This window comes from Glandiceps talaboti, chromosome 22 (genome assembly GCF_964340395.1).
Source record: "Glandiceps talaboti chromosome 22, keGlaTala1.1, whole genome shotgun sequence".
In the NCBI taxonomy this organism is placed as follows: Eukaryota; Metazoa; Hemichordata; class Enteropneusta; family Spengelidae; genus Glandiceps; species Glandiceps talaboti.
In genome coordinates, this window is record NC_135570.1 from 3260722 (window position 1) to 3274645 (window position 13924).

The 13924-nt window shown below is 36.0% G+C and overlaps 1 protein-coding gene across 1 annotated transcript; it reads right to left on the reverse strand.

Annotated features, from left to right (window-relative positions):
* Positions 1-533: 533 nt before the first annotated feature.
* Positions 534-12197, reverse strand: LOC144452411 (neuroligin-4, Y-linked-like). The gene is made up of 10 exons (XM_078143502.1): positions 11844-12197; positions 11482-11629; positions 10556-10741; positions 9939-10132; positions 9018-9156; positions 8518-8687; positions 2596-2725; positions 1642-1819; positions 804-1010; positions 534-579 (listed from the first exon to the last, which is right to left on the reverse strand). Exons 1-10 carry the CDS (start codon positions 12195-12197, stop codon positions 534-536), a joined length of 1752 nt encoding a protein of 583 aa, XP_077999628.1.
* Positions 12198-13924: the final 1727 nt, after the last annotated feature.

Below are 13924 nucleotides of genomic sequence, written 5' to 3' on the forward strand. Positions count from 1 at the left end.
TTTCTCATGTATTCAGCTCATGCAGTCTCCAAACCCTACCATGAATAATCGAACCTCCTATCCATGTTGACACCCATGTCATCATAGGTGACAGGCATGTGTGACTCCGTCAAAATGTCACAAATCGCACACTACAACCCCCCCCTCCCATTTCTCTGCCACTTGTGTGCTTATGGATGTTAGTGGGCGTTAAAGTGAGGCTCGTTCTGGATCAGTTTGCAACAGTAATTCCTGATTATATCAGTTATATAAACTGTTAGCGTGAACTGAACACGTCATCTTAAATGTTTGGCATGTACCAACTTGAATAGGAGATTTTACATTATCCATAAGTGTTGATTATTGAACGGTTGTGGAAAATATGTCCAAACAGGGTGACGGAGGGCATGACATAGGTTAAAATCTAGGGTGGCACAGAAAAATTCGATTTTGAGATAGAAATTGCAAATATTAGAAGTTATGGGGCCAAATGTAATATATTGATAAAAGTATTCACAATATATCGTATTCCGTCATTCTTTAATCTCGTATGTTTATTTGTCTTTAGCTTTTTGTTCTTCAATGGGCAGCATCAAAAATCTACAAATCATGAATATCTTGAATGTGTCTTAAGTCATAATATTGCGTCATACGACGAAGTGTAAGGTTATAAGGTTAAAATCAGTCATTTGAAATATTCGTGTCTATATTAATTTTATCATACAGCATTCACAAACGCAGTTAACCAAATGAAATAACTAAGGTACATGTAAGAAACGGATGAAAGACTGTGAGTTGATAGAATTCCACTCGACGGTTCACACATTTCAGGGGGAAGGGTGATGACAATTGGTTCAGCCACTTCTTGTTCTCGGTTAATAATGGTCAGTAGATAATCATCCCAGAATAACATCTCTCTTGCCTTGTAGTTGAACTTCAGTTCAGTTACGTCATCAAACTCAAGATAGGCATAGGTGGAATTGTCAAATTTATCCCATGTGATACCATTGACTGGTGTTGGTGTTGGATCACTGAAAGAGACGAATGTATTTGTTGTGATATGGCTTTGTTGTACCATAAGCAAGCATGTATGTATGCATGCATGCAAGCATGTATGTATGTATGTATGTATGTATGTATGTATGTATGTATGTATGTATGTATGTATGTATGTATGTATGTATGTATGTATGTATGTATGTATGTATGTATGTATGTATGTATGTATGTATGTATGTATGTATGTATGTATGTATGTATGTATGTATGTATGTATGTATGTATGTATGTATGTATGTATGTATGTATGTATGTATGTATGTATGTATGTATGTATGTATGTATGTATGTATGTATGTATGTATTTAAAAATGTATGGGTTAATTAAATAAGTCATCTTTTGTTCCGTCATCATCTGTTTTGACATCAAATTTTATTTAAATTATAAAACATGGACGGTAGGATATTATTATTAGTTGTAGAATATCCCCTGGTCGAATAAAGTAGAAGACAAAAGTGTTAAAGCAGGATTACATTCGGTGAAAAAGACTGAATAATTGGAATGACAACTTAAAGATTTTATATCAGTTTTTGATATCCAAGATATGGCTAAAGACAATAAACAGGAGACAAGGAAAGTTGTATTCGTGATGACAGACTTACCTATATTTAGCAAAGTTTGTGAACAACGTCATAGAAAGCCCACTCATGTCACGATCAGCGTTTGTCCAATAGGGCTGGGAGTCGTACCAATTATTGTAACAGCCCCAAGGACATGTACGGTTGGGTTCTAAGAATGGAGTGCCGAACTCGTAAGCTAAATCTTTACCATGAGTGACACCTGTTGAACGAATGAGAATGTATCATCTGAATCACAATGCAATGCAATTCTGTTCTTGGTAAAGGTACTTAGGAAATTACACATTTCATGGAAGACCGACAAACCATGACCTGATTGTCAAGATAATTTTTTGTTGTGTGAGTATTTGTTCCTTGATTTGTATTGCCATGGAAACCCATACAGTATGTGGAACATTAGCATTATTAGTCCTCCAATAACAGATTTGAACACGTGCACACTATGTGATTGTCTATGAGCTAACTTGTTTGTAACATTGATGTTTTAAGTAAAATTTTATCCTTAGTTAAGTTGAAAGCAAAATTTGCTTCCCACAACCCTTGTCGTGCTATGTTCTAGATAATTAAAAAACGATAATTTAAAAAGGGAAATATTTATAACAAATATTCAAGAATACACTTAAATTTCTTTTATGAATATTTGAAAGACTTTCTTATTAAAATACGTGTACAATATTAAGAATGATTTCAGCCAACAACAAAATTCAAATACATAGAAAGACAAATATATAGAATTAGGAATTATCCCTAATATCATTTCGGTGAGTCTCTGTCACTAAATATAGGCCACATAGCCAGTAATATATGTAAATGCTATCTTAAACATGTGATATGAGTAAATCTGCATATTGAATATTCATGTACTGTACATAGAACTAGGGCTGAAGTTGCGTGAATCAGCTTTGGATGTGTTTCAGATTTTTGCATTATATATGACAATTCACCGTTAGCAGTTTGTTCCATATTATCTATACTAACCTTGGTATGGTGGACTTGGATTGAACTTTGATCGGTAGTGGAATGAGTATTTGTAAGTGTTTTCCTGTAATAATGCATGGTGTTTTGCATGGTAGTCAACAGGGGCTGTATATTCTTGGTCAGTGTACATCTTTGGGAACACAAAGAAATACCAAAATGATTACTTATGTTAATCATTAGGATTATAAAACAGGGCAATATATACGGTGACAATAGATTTATTTCGTTATTTAACTTTTTAATTATTTTATCATATATCCAGTATCTCTTGCATGTTATACAGTGAACGTGGTGTGCATTGAACCCGTGTAATAATACAGTCCAAATACTGTTAATTGTCCGAAAAGGTAAAGTGTGTGTGTGAAGGGGGGGGGGGGGGAGACCGTGCCTGAGTAAACGCTGAAATATACCAAGTGACAAAAATCACAAAAAAATAGTAGTGGCCAACTGTGAAATGTGAATTACTACGAAGTCAGTTCACAGCTAGTATAGACATAGACTATACGATTTCTTCAAACCATATTCATACCAGGTCTTGAAATACCATGACATTAACAACTCATTTATTGAAATCTTGCAAGAAAATCCAATATTCACAATGTTGGCATAAGATTGCTGTAGATAAATGTACACCGTTTTGTTTGGAAGGCTTCAGAACAAAGGTTGATTTGTATTACAGATGTCATTGAGCAGTTATACTAGTTTGTGGTATATAAGGTTCCTTTATGTCCCCTCTTTTCCGCCTCTCCCGGACAACTTCAAGAATGTTTGACGGCCATGTGATAACGCCCTCTATCACAAATACAGAGGATGTTCTTGTTTTCATAAAACCAGTCTTCTTTTGTTCTTTTTTACCTTCGACACTAGTATCGGAATCGGATGTTTCGTAAGAGCTACTGCCGGTAGTTGTGTTATTTTCAAGCGGTAATATTAGTAAATCACTGTCTGTACTGGTAGAGACAATACTGATGCTTGTAAGTGACGTCACACCGAGTTCATCATGGTGTATGAATGCTGTCTGCGAGATTGTGTGAAGCGGCGGCTTACCGCTCGGAAATCTGGTGAAAGACAAAAACTTTATGAATTGTCGAATACATTGTGCTTATATATTGTCAGCAAACCAGAATGTTAACACTTTCCGCGATATCTAATTATCAAATAAAGCCAACCAATAGCGTACCAAAACCAAAAATAGAATCATCCAAATCAAATATAAGGAGATCGATGCCTACAAGAATGAACTTGAGATTCGTGAATGTACATTTGAATACACATCTGGTATGTCTGTTTTCTCTGTTGTCTGTTGACATGTAAATTTCGCTTTGGAATATATCTTCGAATCAAATTCCTTTCACTTTCTTTTAGAGTAGAATGCTCTAAAAAAAAAGTACAATCTTAAAATTTTGCCGATTTTCTTGACGAGACAGTGAACCACGAATTTCTCTTGTTAATTATGAAGGACCGGAAACCATTTTAAACATGACAAAGTTTGAAGTGATTCCAATTGAAGAGCTTTGATTTTCAGGGAAAGTGGTCATCCAGGAGCTAACATCGCATCGTTGACAGTCAATGAATCTATCAACGAGTAACTACTTATGTACGTGTACGATATCGTCTCCAATTTATGACACAAGCGATCCATTATTCTACATGTATTATAATAAATTCATAACTAACTCGATAAACTTACTTGTACGATATATTACGTTTCTTTTCTCTTCCTTCGGCAATAATCTTGGAAAGTTTGCTGCCCATTACACGGGCACTTTCGTCGAGATTATACACATCGGTGAGAATTTTTGTCTGAACACAGCCTGATGAATGAGTACATTTGTTTCTAAGGTGACTATTGTTTATTGACGCCATTGTTGCCTCCATTGTGCTTTTTTATGATGAGGGCGCGCAACGTCTACGTTCCAGAACATTGTTCGCATGTTCTGAAAAAAAGACTAGAAGCGAATTCGACATATTCCAGGTAAGCGGATAAGACATCTTTGTTTACCAACTGCATGTACCTTACAGCTTTTGGGTATTGTGGATGACCTTGTCACGGTCACTTCGACACAGTCAAATTCATCACACAATCATTATTGCGAAGTGCTCTAAGCTAGTCGCATCCCATTGTCCTTCACTTTCTTATTCTCATTCACTACGCATGCGTCATATAACAAAGTTGAACAGAGACGTGTAGACGGTGAATAAAATGCTTACGAAGAGCGGTTCCGATGAGTGGTTATGAGCACGCATAAATTAAGGATAAATTGGAGGTCTATTAATTACACTATAGTAAAGTGCTCCTCTCAGGTAATGAAAAATGCTTCAGTTAATATATTCTGAACAAGTGTAGTGCGTCGAAGCATTCGAGAAGAGATCATAAATGTATCACTGATATATATATATATATATATATATATATATATATATATATATATATATATATATATATTGTCTACTATATGTCAACTTGAATATGTTCCATTTTCAGATTTACTGCCTTTTAAAATTTCACTTTTGTCATATAAATTATATATATACATACATATAAAATATATTTATATAAAATATATCATATATATATATGCCAATCCACCTTCCTTGTTTAATATTCTCAGATCTAGATCTCGCCATGGGGTTTCACAGAATACAGACTGACGTACAAGTACCGCACATCCAGGTGGTATAGGGTACATGATACATGGTATCCCGCACTTACGTAGTCAGTCAGTCCCACACACTTGCAAATATAGTGAAATTTATTTTGAATCTCAGTCATCTTAACATTAGCAATGGCATGTACATGTACATAGGTTTGTTTGAAGGTGGGCAAAAATACAAGGATTAGTAAAACTAAGATATCAGATCTCAGTATTTACTTTTTGCTAATACCTAGTCAGTGTGATTAGAATCACGAGGCGTAGCCACATTTGTGCGATTCATTTTTGAAAGATACCGTCGCAGTAGCTATGAAATATGTATGATAGTGGTGATGAGTTAAGTTAGTTTGAAGATATACAGATTGAATTTGAATAACACTATACTCCCTATGTTTATGCTGAAGTCAGTTTTATTTTTAAAAACGAAAAAATAACAGATTTATGAAGGAAGTTGAAGTTGATGAAGGATTTGGCAATATTTTGTTAGCTAGTACTTTTGAAGGAATAGAGAAAATGAAGGAATACTTTGAAGGAATGGAGATTGAAAGATAGTCTCACTGTAATTATTGTAATAGTTCTAACATTGACCTTTGACCTATCTGGACTAACGACTGCAATGTATTCATATATGTCAGTCTGTAAAGTTCAACATTAAACTTTGACACGTGAATCATTTTAGGTATCCTATCGTTACATATAACTAATATTTTCGTTTGATTTAATTTCTGTGTTAATCTACGAATATACCGCTTTACTACAATAGAATATCAATTTCGCTGTACTCTTGTTTGAATGTCAGCTCTTGTCGGGGACGGGGAGGGGAGCTCCCCAATGTAATCATGCGCGGGGGAGGCTCCATGCTGACCTCCAAATTTAAAATGTTGTCATACCATATTTAAATTTTTACGGAAAATTGAAACCCTTTCTAATATGAAAGTGTAACGTCTGGTATATTGTGATATTGTTATGATTTTTGTTACATTTGTTGAGCTATGGCTTGAGACCTTGTAGCATGTATGGTGACAATTACTAAGAATCGTGGAAGAGAACTCACATTGTTTTTGTTTTTGCGCTTGCAGAGTTTCTATAATACCAATGTGACAATCGGTGTTTTTTTTAAAAACTAAAGGCTGAAATACGCTTACAATATTGGAACCTTGCAACACTACTAATCTAAACAAGTCTTGGCTATCTAGAGTTGATATTAGTTATTGCTCTGTTCTACAACTCAGTGAATGAAGACCAGCTTCACCATTCCAGTAAAACAGTCAGCACTGTGGTGAACATCGAAACCATAACGAAGACATTACTTTTCACGACGGTTGCATAACCAGCAGCATCGTCGGACACAAGACCTGCTGCAGCGATATGAGATCCGGTAGTTGACGAACCGTACGCTACTTTGGGAAAATACTTGTTCCAAAACAGATTTTTTCTTGATTTGTAATCGTGTTTTACTTGAGAAGCTTCGTTAAATTCAAGATATGCGTCGTCCATGTCGTTAAATTCATCCCATGTGATACCATTGACTGGTGTTGGTGTCGGATCTCTGTTGAGACACAATTTCGAAAATCAAATGATTGAATACTATGCACACAGAAATTAAAGGAAAAGTCCAGAGTCAGACTTATTTCTGCCTTTAGTACACTTGTATTGATTGCTGCTATCAACTTAAAGGAAAAGTTAAATCCTGTTAAAACCTCTAAAAGTAAAATTCGACGCATTATAGAACTTACCCATATTTGGCAAAGTTGGTGATTAATACCATGAAAAATTCACTCATATCCAGGTCGCTATCAGTCCATTTAATATGAGTATTGTACCCTGTATTAGGACATCCCCATGGACATGTACGATTTGGTCCTGCGAATGGAGCTCCAAACTCGAACAGCAACTCGTAACTATGGGTCACGCCTAACGACAATAAAGTTTGGAAAGTTAACAAAGTTATGGTCATCTTAGGTGAAAGTGCCTATTCTCAATCCTATCTAATACATCCTTATACATCACAGTATACAAATGTTATACATGTATTATTAATGTCCCTACTAGTAGAGTACTTTTAGATGTTATTCACCAATATTCATTTTAACCAAGCTTGGGAAAATACGAGGGACCTAAGGGGCCTTTGTCGCTACGAGTCGCTAGGCGAGTAGTGCCAACCCTTAGGTAACGAGTATTTTCCGGCTGAATGAAGAAAAATGTTGCATTGTTGGCGTCATAAAACCCACATCGCATAACAAATCGTCCATATATGTGATGTGACATCCAATAATGACAGAGGAATAATTTTGACATCCAACCACACGTCTGCCTCATTCTAACAGCCATGTAGAATATATTCTATATTTATTATATTTGTCTTCAACCAAAACTTACCAACATGAGGAAGTGAAGGGGCGAACTGAGCTCTGTAATGGAAAGCATAGACATACGTATGTTCCACGAGTGCTGCATGTCCCGCGGCCTGTCTGTCAGCCGGTGCTACATAGTCGTAGTCGGTGTAAAGCTGAAAAAAAGAGAAAACGATTAAAATTAAATTTGCAATGAATTTTATAAGTTTGTTTGTTGTAATTATGTTATATAAAGACATGTTGTTTTCTTGATGAGGAAGGCTAAGACTGAAACAAATCTTGCTCCCTTGTGTCGTCGAATGATTGGCAACAGGACGGTTATAAACTTATGTAGTTGTCTGAGTTACCGTTACAATAATACCACCACCACCACCACCACCACCACCACCACCACCACCACCATCACCATCATCATCATCATCATCATCATCATCATCATCATCATCATCATCATCATCATCATCATCTTTTCAAGGGAAATTTATTTGCATTTGCCCTCAGACCACTACTTGCCTTATATTATGGTGGATTGGTAAAATATTTACAAGAAAGGGAGTTCAACAAAATACGTATCATGTCAAATTACATAACCTGGTATACTAAATACCAAATGATCCGCATTAAAAGTACAGTTCAATGTCTATGATAACATCATTCGATTTTAAAAGCACCAGCACCATCGCCATTATCATCACAACCAACATGTTATCATTATCCGGGACATTTCCTCATTTAATATTATGGTATAGTAGTAAGTTATATGGCTCTAAGCACAATCATAGGATATCTATAAAACTGATGATAAACAAATTTTATTCATTATTATATCAAGTTATTCCATAATACTGGAACATAACAATTTTTCCTTGAACTTTCAAATCGAATTGAATGTATCGTGTAGTAGTCAAACTTACCGCTACCCACTGATTCCTGATTTCCTCCGTGTTGTCTGGGTCTGTTGGTTCGGTGTATTCATACTCAATAGAGTCAAAGATGGCGTCTGTATTGCCAGTGTAATCAAACATTGCATTTACCAAATAGCTCAAACGGGTATCAAACAGGGCTTTCGTCATTGTTTTCTGACCTGTCGGCAAAGTCAGGAGAGATCATTTAATGTGTATTCCTTACTGATTGTTGTACTATGGAAATGTAAACTATCGGGACAGGAAAATATTTTATTTTTTAAATGTAGCATATAGTGTACTCGTGTTATAATAGTTGCAGAATCATGTGACATTTGCTTACTGTTGATGTATTGGAATGGTCTACCTTTCAAACATGTTACCATAGAAATGCAAATGATACCAACAGCAGCTATCCAAAAATCAAAGGTCGGTTTGTTTTGAACATTGATGGTTGGATGGGGGGGGGGGGGGGTTAAAGCACAAGAAGTTCACAAAGTGTATATACTTACTATACCAAAATTCATCTTTAACGCTGCCTACGATGAATGGCACTTTGTTAAAGTTTCCTTTTGACATGAGATTGCTAGGGTCATCACGAATAACGTATCCGTCCACATTAGGGGTCCACTGACACCAATCTTCAGGTACCTGGTGAGAGGACAAGTAAGTTATGAAGGTAACTATTATACGCTTATTGCCAGGTATTGAGGGCATTAGTAGACGTCGAGGACTGTTATACAGCAAATATCTACTGAGGCTTAAAACCGTGGGAAGCGATTTCCTGTCTGATCGACCGATCGATTGTTTGTTTGTTTGTTTGTTTGTTTGTTTGTTGTGTGTGTGTGTGTGCGTGCGTGCGCGCGTGTGTGTATGTATGTATGTATGTATGTATGTATGTATGTATGTATGTATGTATGTATGTATGTATGTATGTATGTATGTATGTATTTATTGGGTCGGCATTAGGATAAATTGTTTTGGATCAACGACCTGCGACGGTTTCATTATCATAATGGTTGCTGTCAGTTTGTTGTAATATTCATAATATAAATAATTGAAATCTCAAACACAAAACAACCATACAAAACAACAACAAAACAAAAACAAACAAGCAAATATAACATAAAACTTCAGTTTAACTCAAATAGTAAGTTTTTCTTAACTTTTTAATTCTCGGAAAAGGGGAATAGTTATGATTGAGAACAATCTGATTAAAATCCGATGTAGATGTCGGCTAATCGTGCATTGCTATCTTACCATCGTTATTTAGCTTGAATTGACCTTCGTAGTAGATGTTTACGTTTTTAGCCTGATCGCCTCGTAAACATGTACTACGAAGGTCAATTCAAGCTAAATAACGATGGTAAGATAGCAATGCACGATTAGCCGACATCTACATCGGATTTTAATCAGATTGGATTGAGAATTACCGTTACGGTTTGGCTTGCAATCCTCTGCCAAGTTTTACTTCTAAGACATTCTATCATAACCACAGATGAAATCTTAGAACATCCCAGGCTATCGGCTAGTTGGTCTGCAGAATCACGTGGATTGTACGGTGATCGATATACACCCCAATGGGACTCCGCAGTTCCACTTTGTGATATAGCGCCATGGAATAAACCTTGATAAATAATTAAGACAGTTGGATTACAAATGGTGTATGATATAATGATTTACAGAAATCGACAGGTATGTACAGAAACAGATTGGGGTGGGGACGGAGAGACAGAGAGGGACCAACAGAAATACACACAGGACAGATGGACAGAGAGACACCCCGAAAAAGAGACCGACAGACAGCCTTAGAGGGGGAAACAAACATCAACGTAAAATAACCCCGCCATTTTCAAGTCTATCTCACACCAAAAAGTCTGATATTTTATTGAGCATTCAATCCATGATACACAGGTGCCTTTTCTACGTTCACACCTGTATACACACACTATATAATTGTTACCATCTAACACAGCCATATCACTCATGGTTGACAATTTCGAAATGTTCTGGCAATAAATATGGGATAACATAATACATGTGTATTTACCTTTCGCCAAAGGAGAAAACAACAGAAGAGAAACGCTATTTCCCCCTGAGCTTTGTCCAAATATAGTCACTTTATTACGATCTCCACCAAAGTATTCTATATTGTCTCTCACCCACTGCAAGGCCATTATGTTGTCCAGTAGGCCCCAATTTCCAGCAGCCACAGAGTCATCCGTACTTAGGAACCCTGGAAAGAGAACAACATTTATATTTGGTGTGTTTTGTTAATCCGATGGTGTTATGTTTAACTGGTCGAAAGTTAGTCACAGGTCTGGTTAGTTTTATTAAAGCCATTATCTTTGTTTAATGGTAGGTTATATATCGACTATAATCGCCTAAAACACAGACGATATCATGTATTTCTATGTGTTTGATTTCACTGAATTGACAACCTTTCAATAGGTCATTTATAAGACCACAGATCATTTACTATAGTCGTCCTTTTGCTACTCTCCACCTCCAAATATTACTGTCACCAATATACTTAATTTGAACTGCACATAGAGGTTCAGAATGATTATTAATATACAAATCATCCCCAAGATATAACAAAGCTGAAAACCTGATAGTTTTAGTACCAGGAAGGATAATGTAATGGAATTCGGTGGCGGCCATATTGAAATATAGCAGCCATATTGGATTTTCGAGTCAGTATCTAGTAGACCTATGATAATGTCTGTTCTAAATTTCATACTTGTATCAAGAAGTGAATGATTCTGGTCACAAACTACTCTTATCCCCTCCACTACTAGACCCATCATCTTCATTTTCTCTTTCCTAATGTTTCCATATTCATCTTTACTCAAACTTATGATTATTTCTGTGGCATATACACACATCTATTATCATAATAAATACAAGGACCGATATCCATATAAAGCCATAAGTATTACCACATACGTTAACAACTTCTCTGATTCAACTTACCTAAAGCACCAAGGCGATAATTAACAGTGACGACAACTACGTCATTCTGTGCCAGGATACTACCGTCATATTCCTGGCCTGCACCGGCCTCCAGACACCCTCCATGAATCCATACCATTACCGGTAGTTTACTGCTCGTTGGACTTTTCTGTATGTCAAACACATGACAATAGATTATAATTTCAATTCGAATCTAATCAAATAACAACTATGGGATGAATTTGTATTTGACAAGGTGTCAGGTTACAGAATTTCAACTCAGTTTCTGAAAAAATTGAATGTTTTGCCTGATGCTGAAATATTGACTATGATCTCAATCAAATTAAACAATCATTCAATTTGAAATGTTGTCTGATACTCACGTTAGCATATGGAGTGTAGACGTCCAGATACAAACAGTCTTCACTTTCTGTGTAGTAACCACTATTTTGTGGACAAACCGGTGAGAATGATAACGCATCCCGTATAAAGTTCCACGAATCTGGCTGCTTTGGTGCTGCAAATCTGAGGTCTCCCACTGGAGGAGCGGCGAATGGAATCCCCAAATACACATCTAACAATTTGCCGTCAGTTTGAACAGCACGCATACCGCGTAGCCTTCCATATGTTGAATTGGTTATCACATTTGTATGGCTAACGAAACCACTGGAGTAAGCTAAAATTGTGTGGCTCGCACAGAGTACGGCCAAAGACACCAATATTATTTTATGTTGCATGGCTGGATGCTTTGCTGAATGTGCAAAACCTAATTCTATTTTCAAATGTTTATACCAGGAGCAATGTTTATCATCTATTCTATTTTCTTCTACTTAAGATATCAAATCAGTCTTATCTTAATAATCCGAAGACAACGTTCATAGTATTAGTCGTATCCTTGTTATGATCACATGATTTATTCCATGCATGCATACATACATACATACATACATACATACATACACACACACACATACATACATACATACATACACACACACACACACACACATATACATACATACATACATACATACATACATACATACATACATACATACATACATACATACATACATACATACATACGTATACTTAATATCTTAAAAAGGACCAGACAGAGAAAGGTGTCTTTACGGTTACATGTACAAAAAATGTACAGTGCTTATAAAACAAGTCATGACCCAAAAATAGGCCTCTAAATTTCAACTAACATAATAACTTGACAGCGAGGTAATAATTCACAAATATTCAAGTTGTTACACATCATGACAATAACAACCCCTCCCTCAACACACACATTGGCCCATAATCTCGAATACTTACTCGAAATCCAAAACAAACTTCGATTTTTTCCAACCCAATCATGAAGTTACACTACTTGTAACTGGACTATATTCACTGAACCATTGTTAAAGTAAAAAAAATAGACATTTTACATGTCAATTAGAGGTCAATTTTATCCATGATTAGTAGAGTAATAGGTTGAAATCGTGATTGTGTTTGGATGCTGATTTTGGGGTGCGGACTCAAAAATCAATTCCATTGGATTTATTGTACTGTAGTATTCGTACTTCTACAACAGAAACATTTGTCTACGGGGGATTCAATATTGTTCACAGTTTACGATATTATGAGCAAGTCATTCAATCTATCACAACTGTTGTTTATAAAAACCGTTCCAGTTGCAGATACAGCAGCGCAAGACAGATATGAAGTTTATAGTTTGTTTTAAATTGACCATGATTGTGTGTCTAAAAATGCATCATCTAAAAACTATTACAAAAAAAGGTTGATTGAACCATGTAAGAGAACAGGAAGGGCGACCAACCTACTTTCGAGATTATCTGAGTTTTGACACAAAAATACAGTTCCGATCCAGGTGACACCTTTAAAGCTAACAAGTTCATAAATTATGGAGGGGGCTATACGAAGAGATGTGATGCAGCCCTCCGGCTTCACAGCAAGATTTGGTATCAGTGTTTGATAAGACAATAATCTAGAACGGACAATGTGATTTGTTAATCCGTTGAAAATATCACCTGACTCTTAGATACTATCAACGCCAGGGGCTTCAAAATCAACATTGACAAGACAGTCCCAGTGTTACACATACACTGAACTACTGATATAATTCGAAGGTCGTGCAATTACCTTATCAGCCCGAGGTTTTCGTCGGTGGTGTCAACATTAAAACGTTCACACGACGAATCTACTGTTTAAATGATAAAGATTTATGAAACTGTCTTAATCCAAGCTTGCAGTATATCTTCGATTTTATTTTTTCCTTTCAAATGTTGAATATTACTACTGTATAGACAAAATATCATCATCAAATCACGTGACTAAATTGAATCAAGAACATGCCACAACGGGATAACGATTGCAAAAATCACATGACTAGGCTGATTAGATTCTAATAAATAAATATACGTGATGCCTGCCACCTTATGTATAGTAATAATAC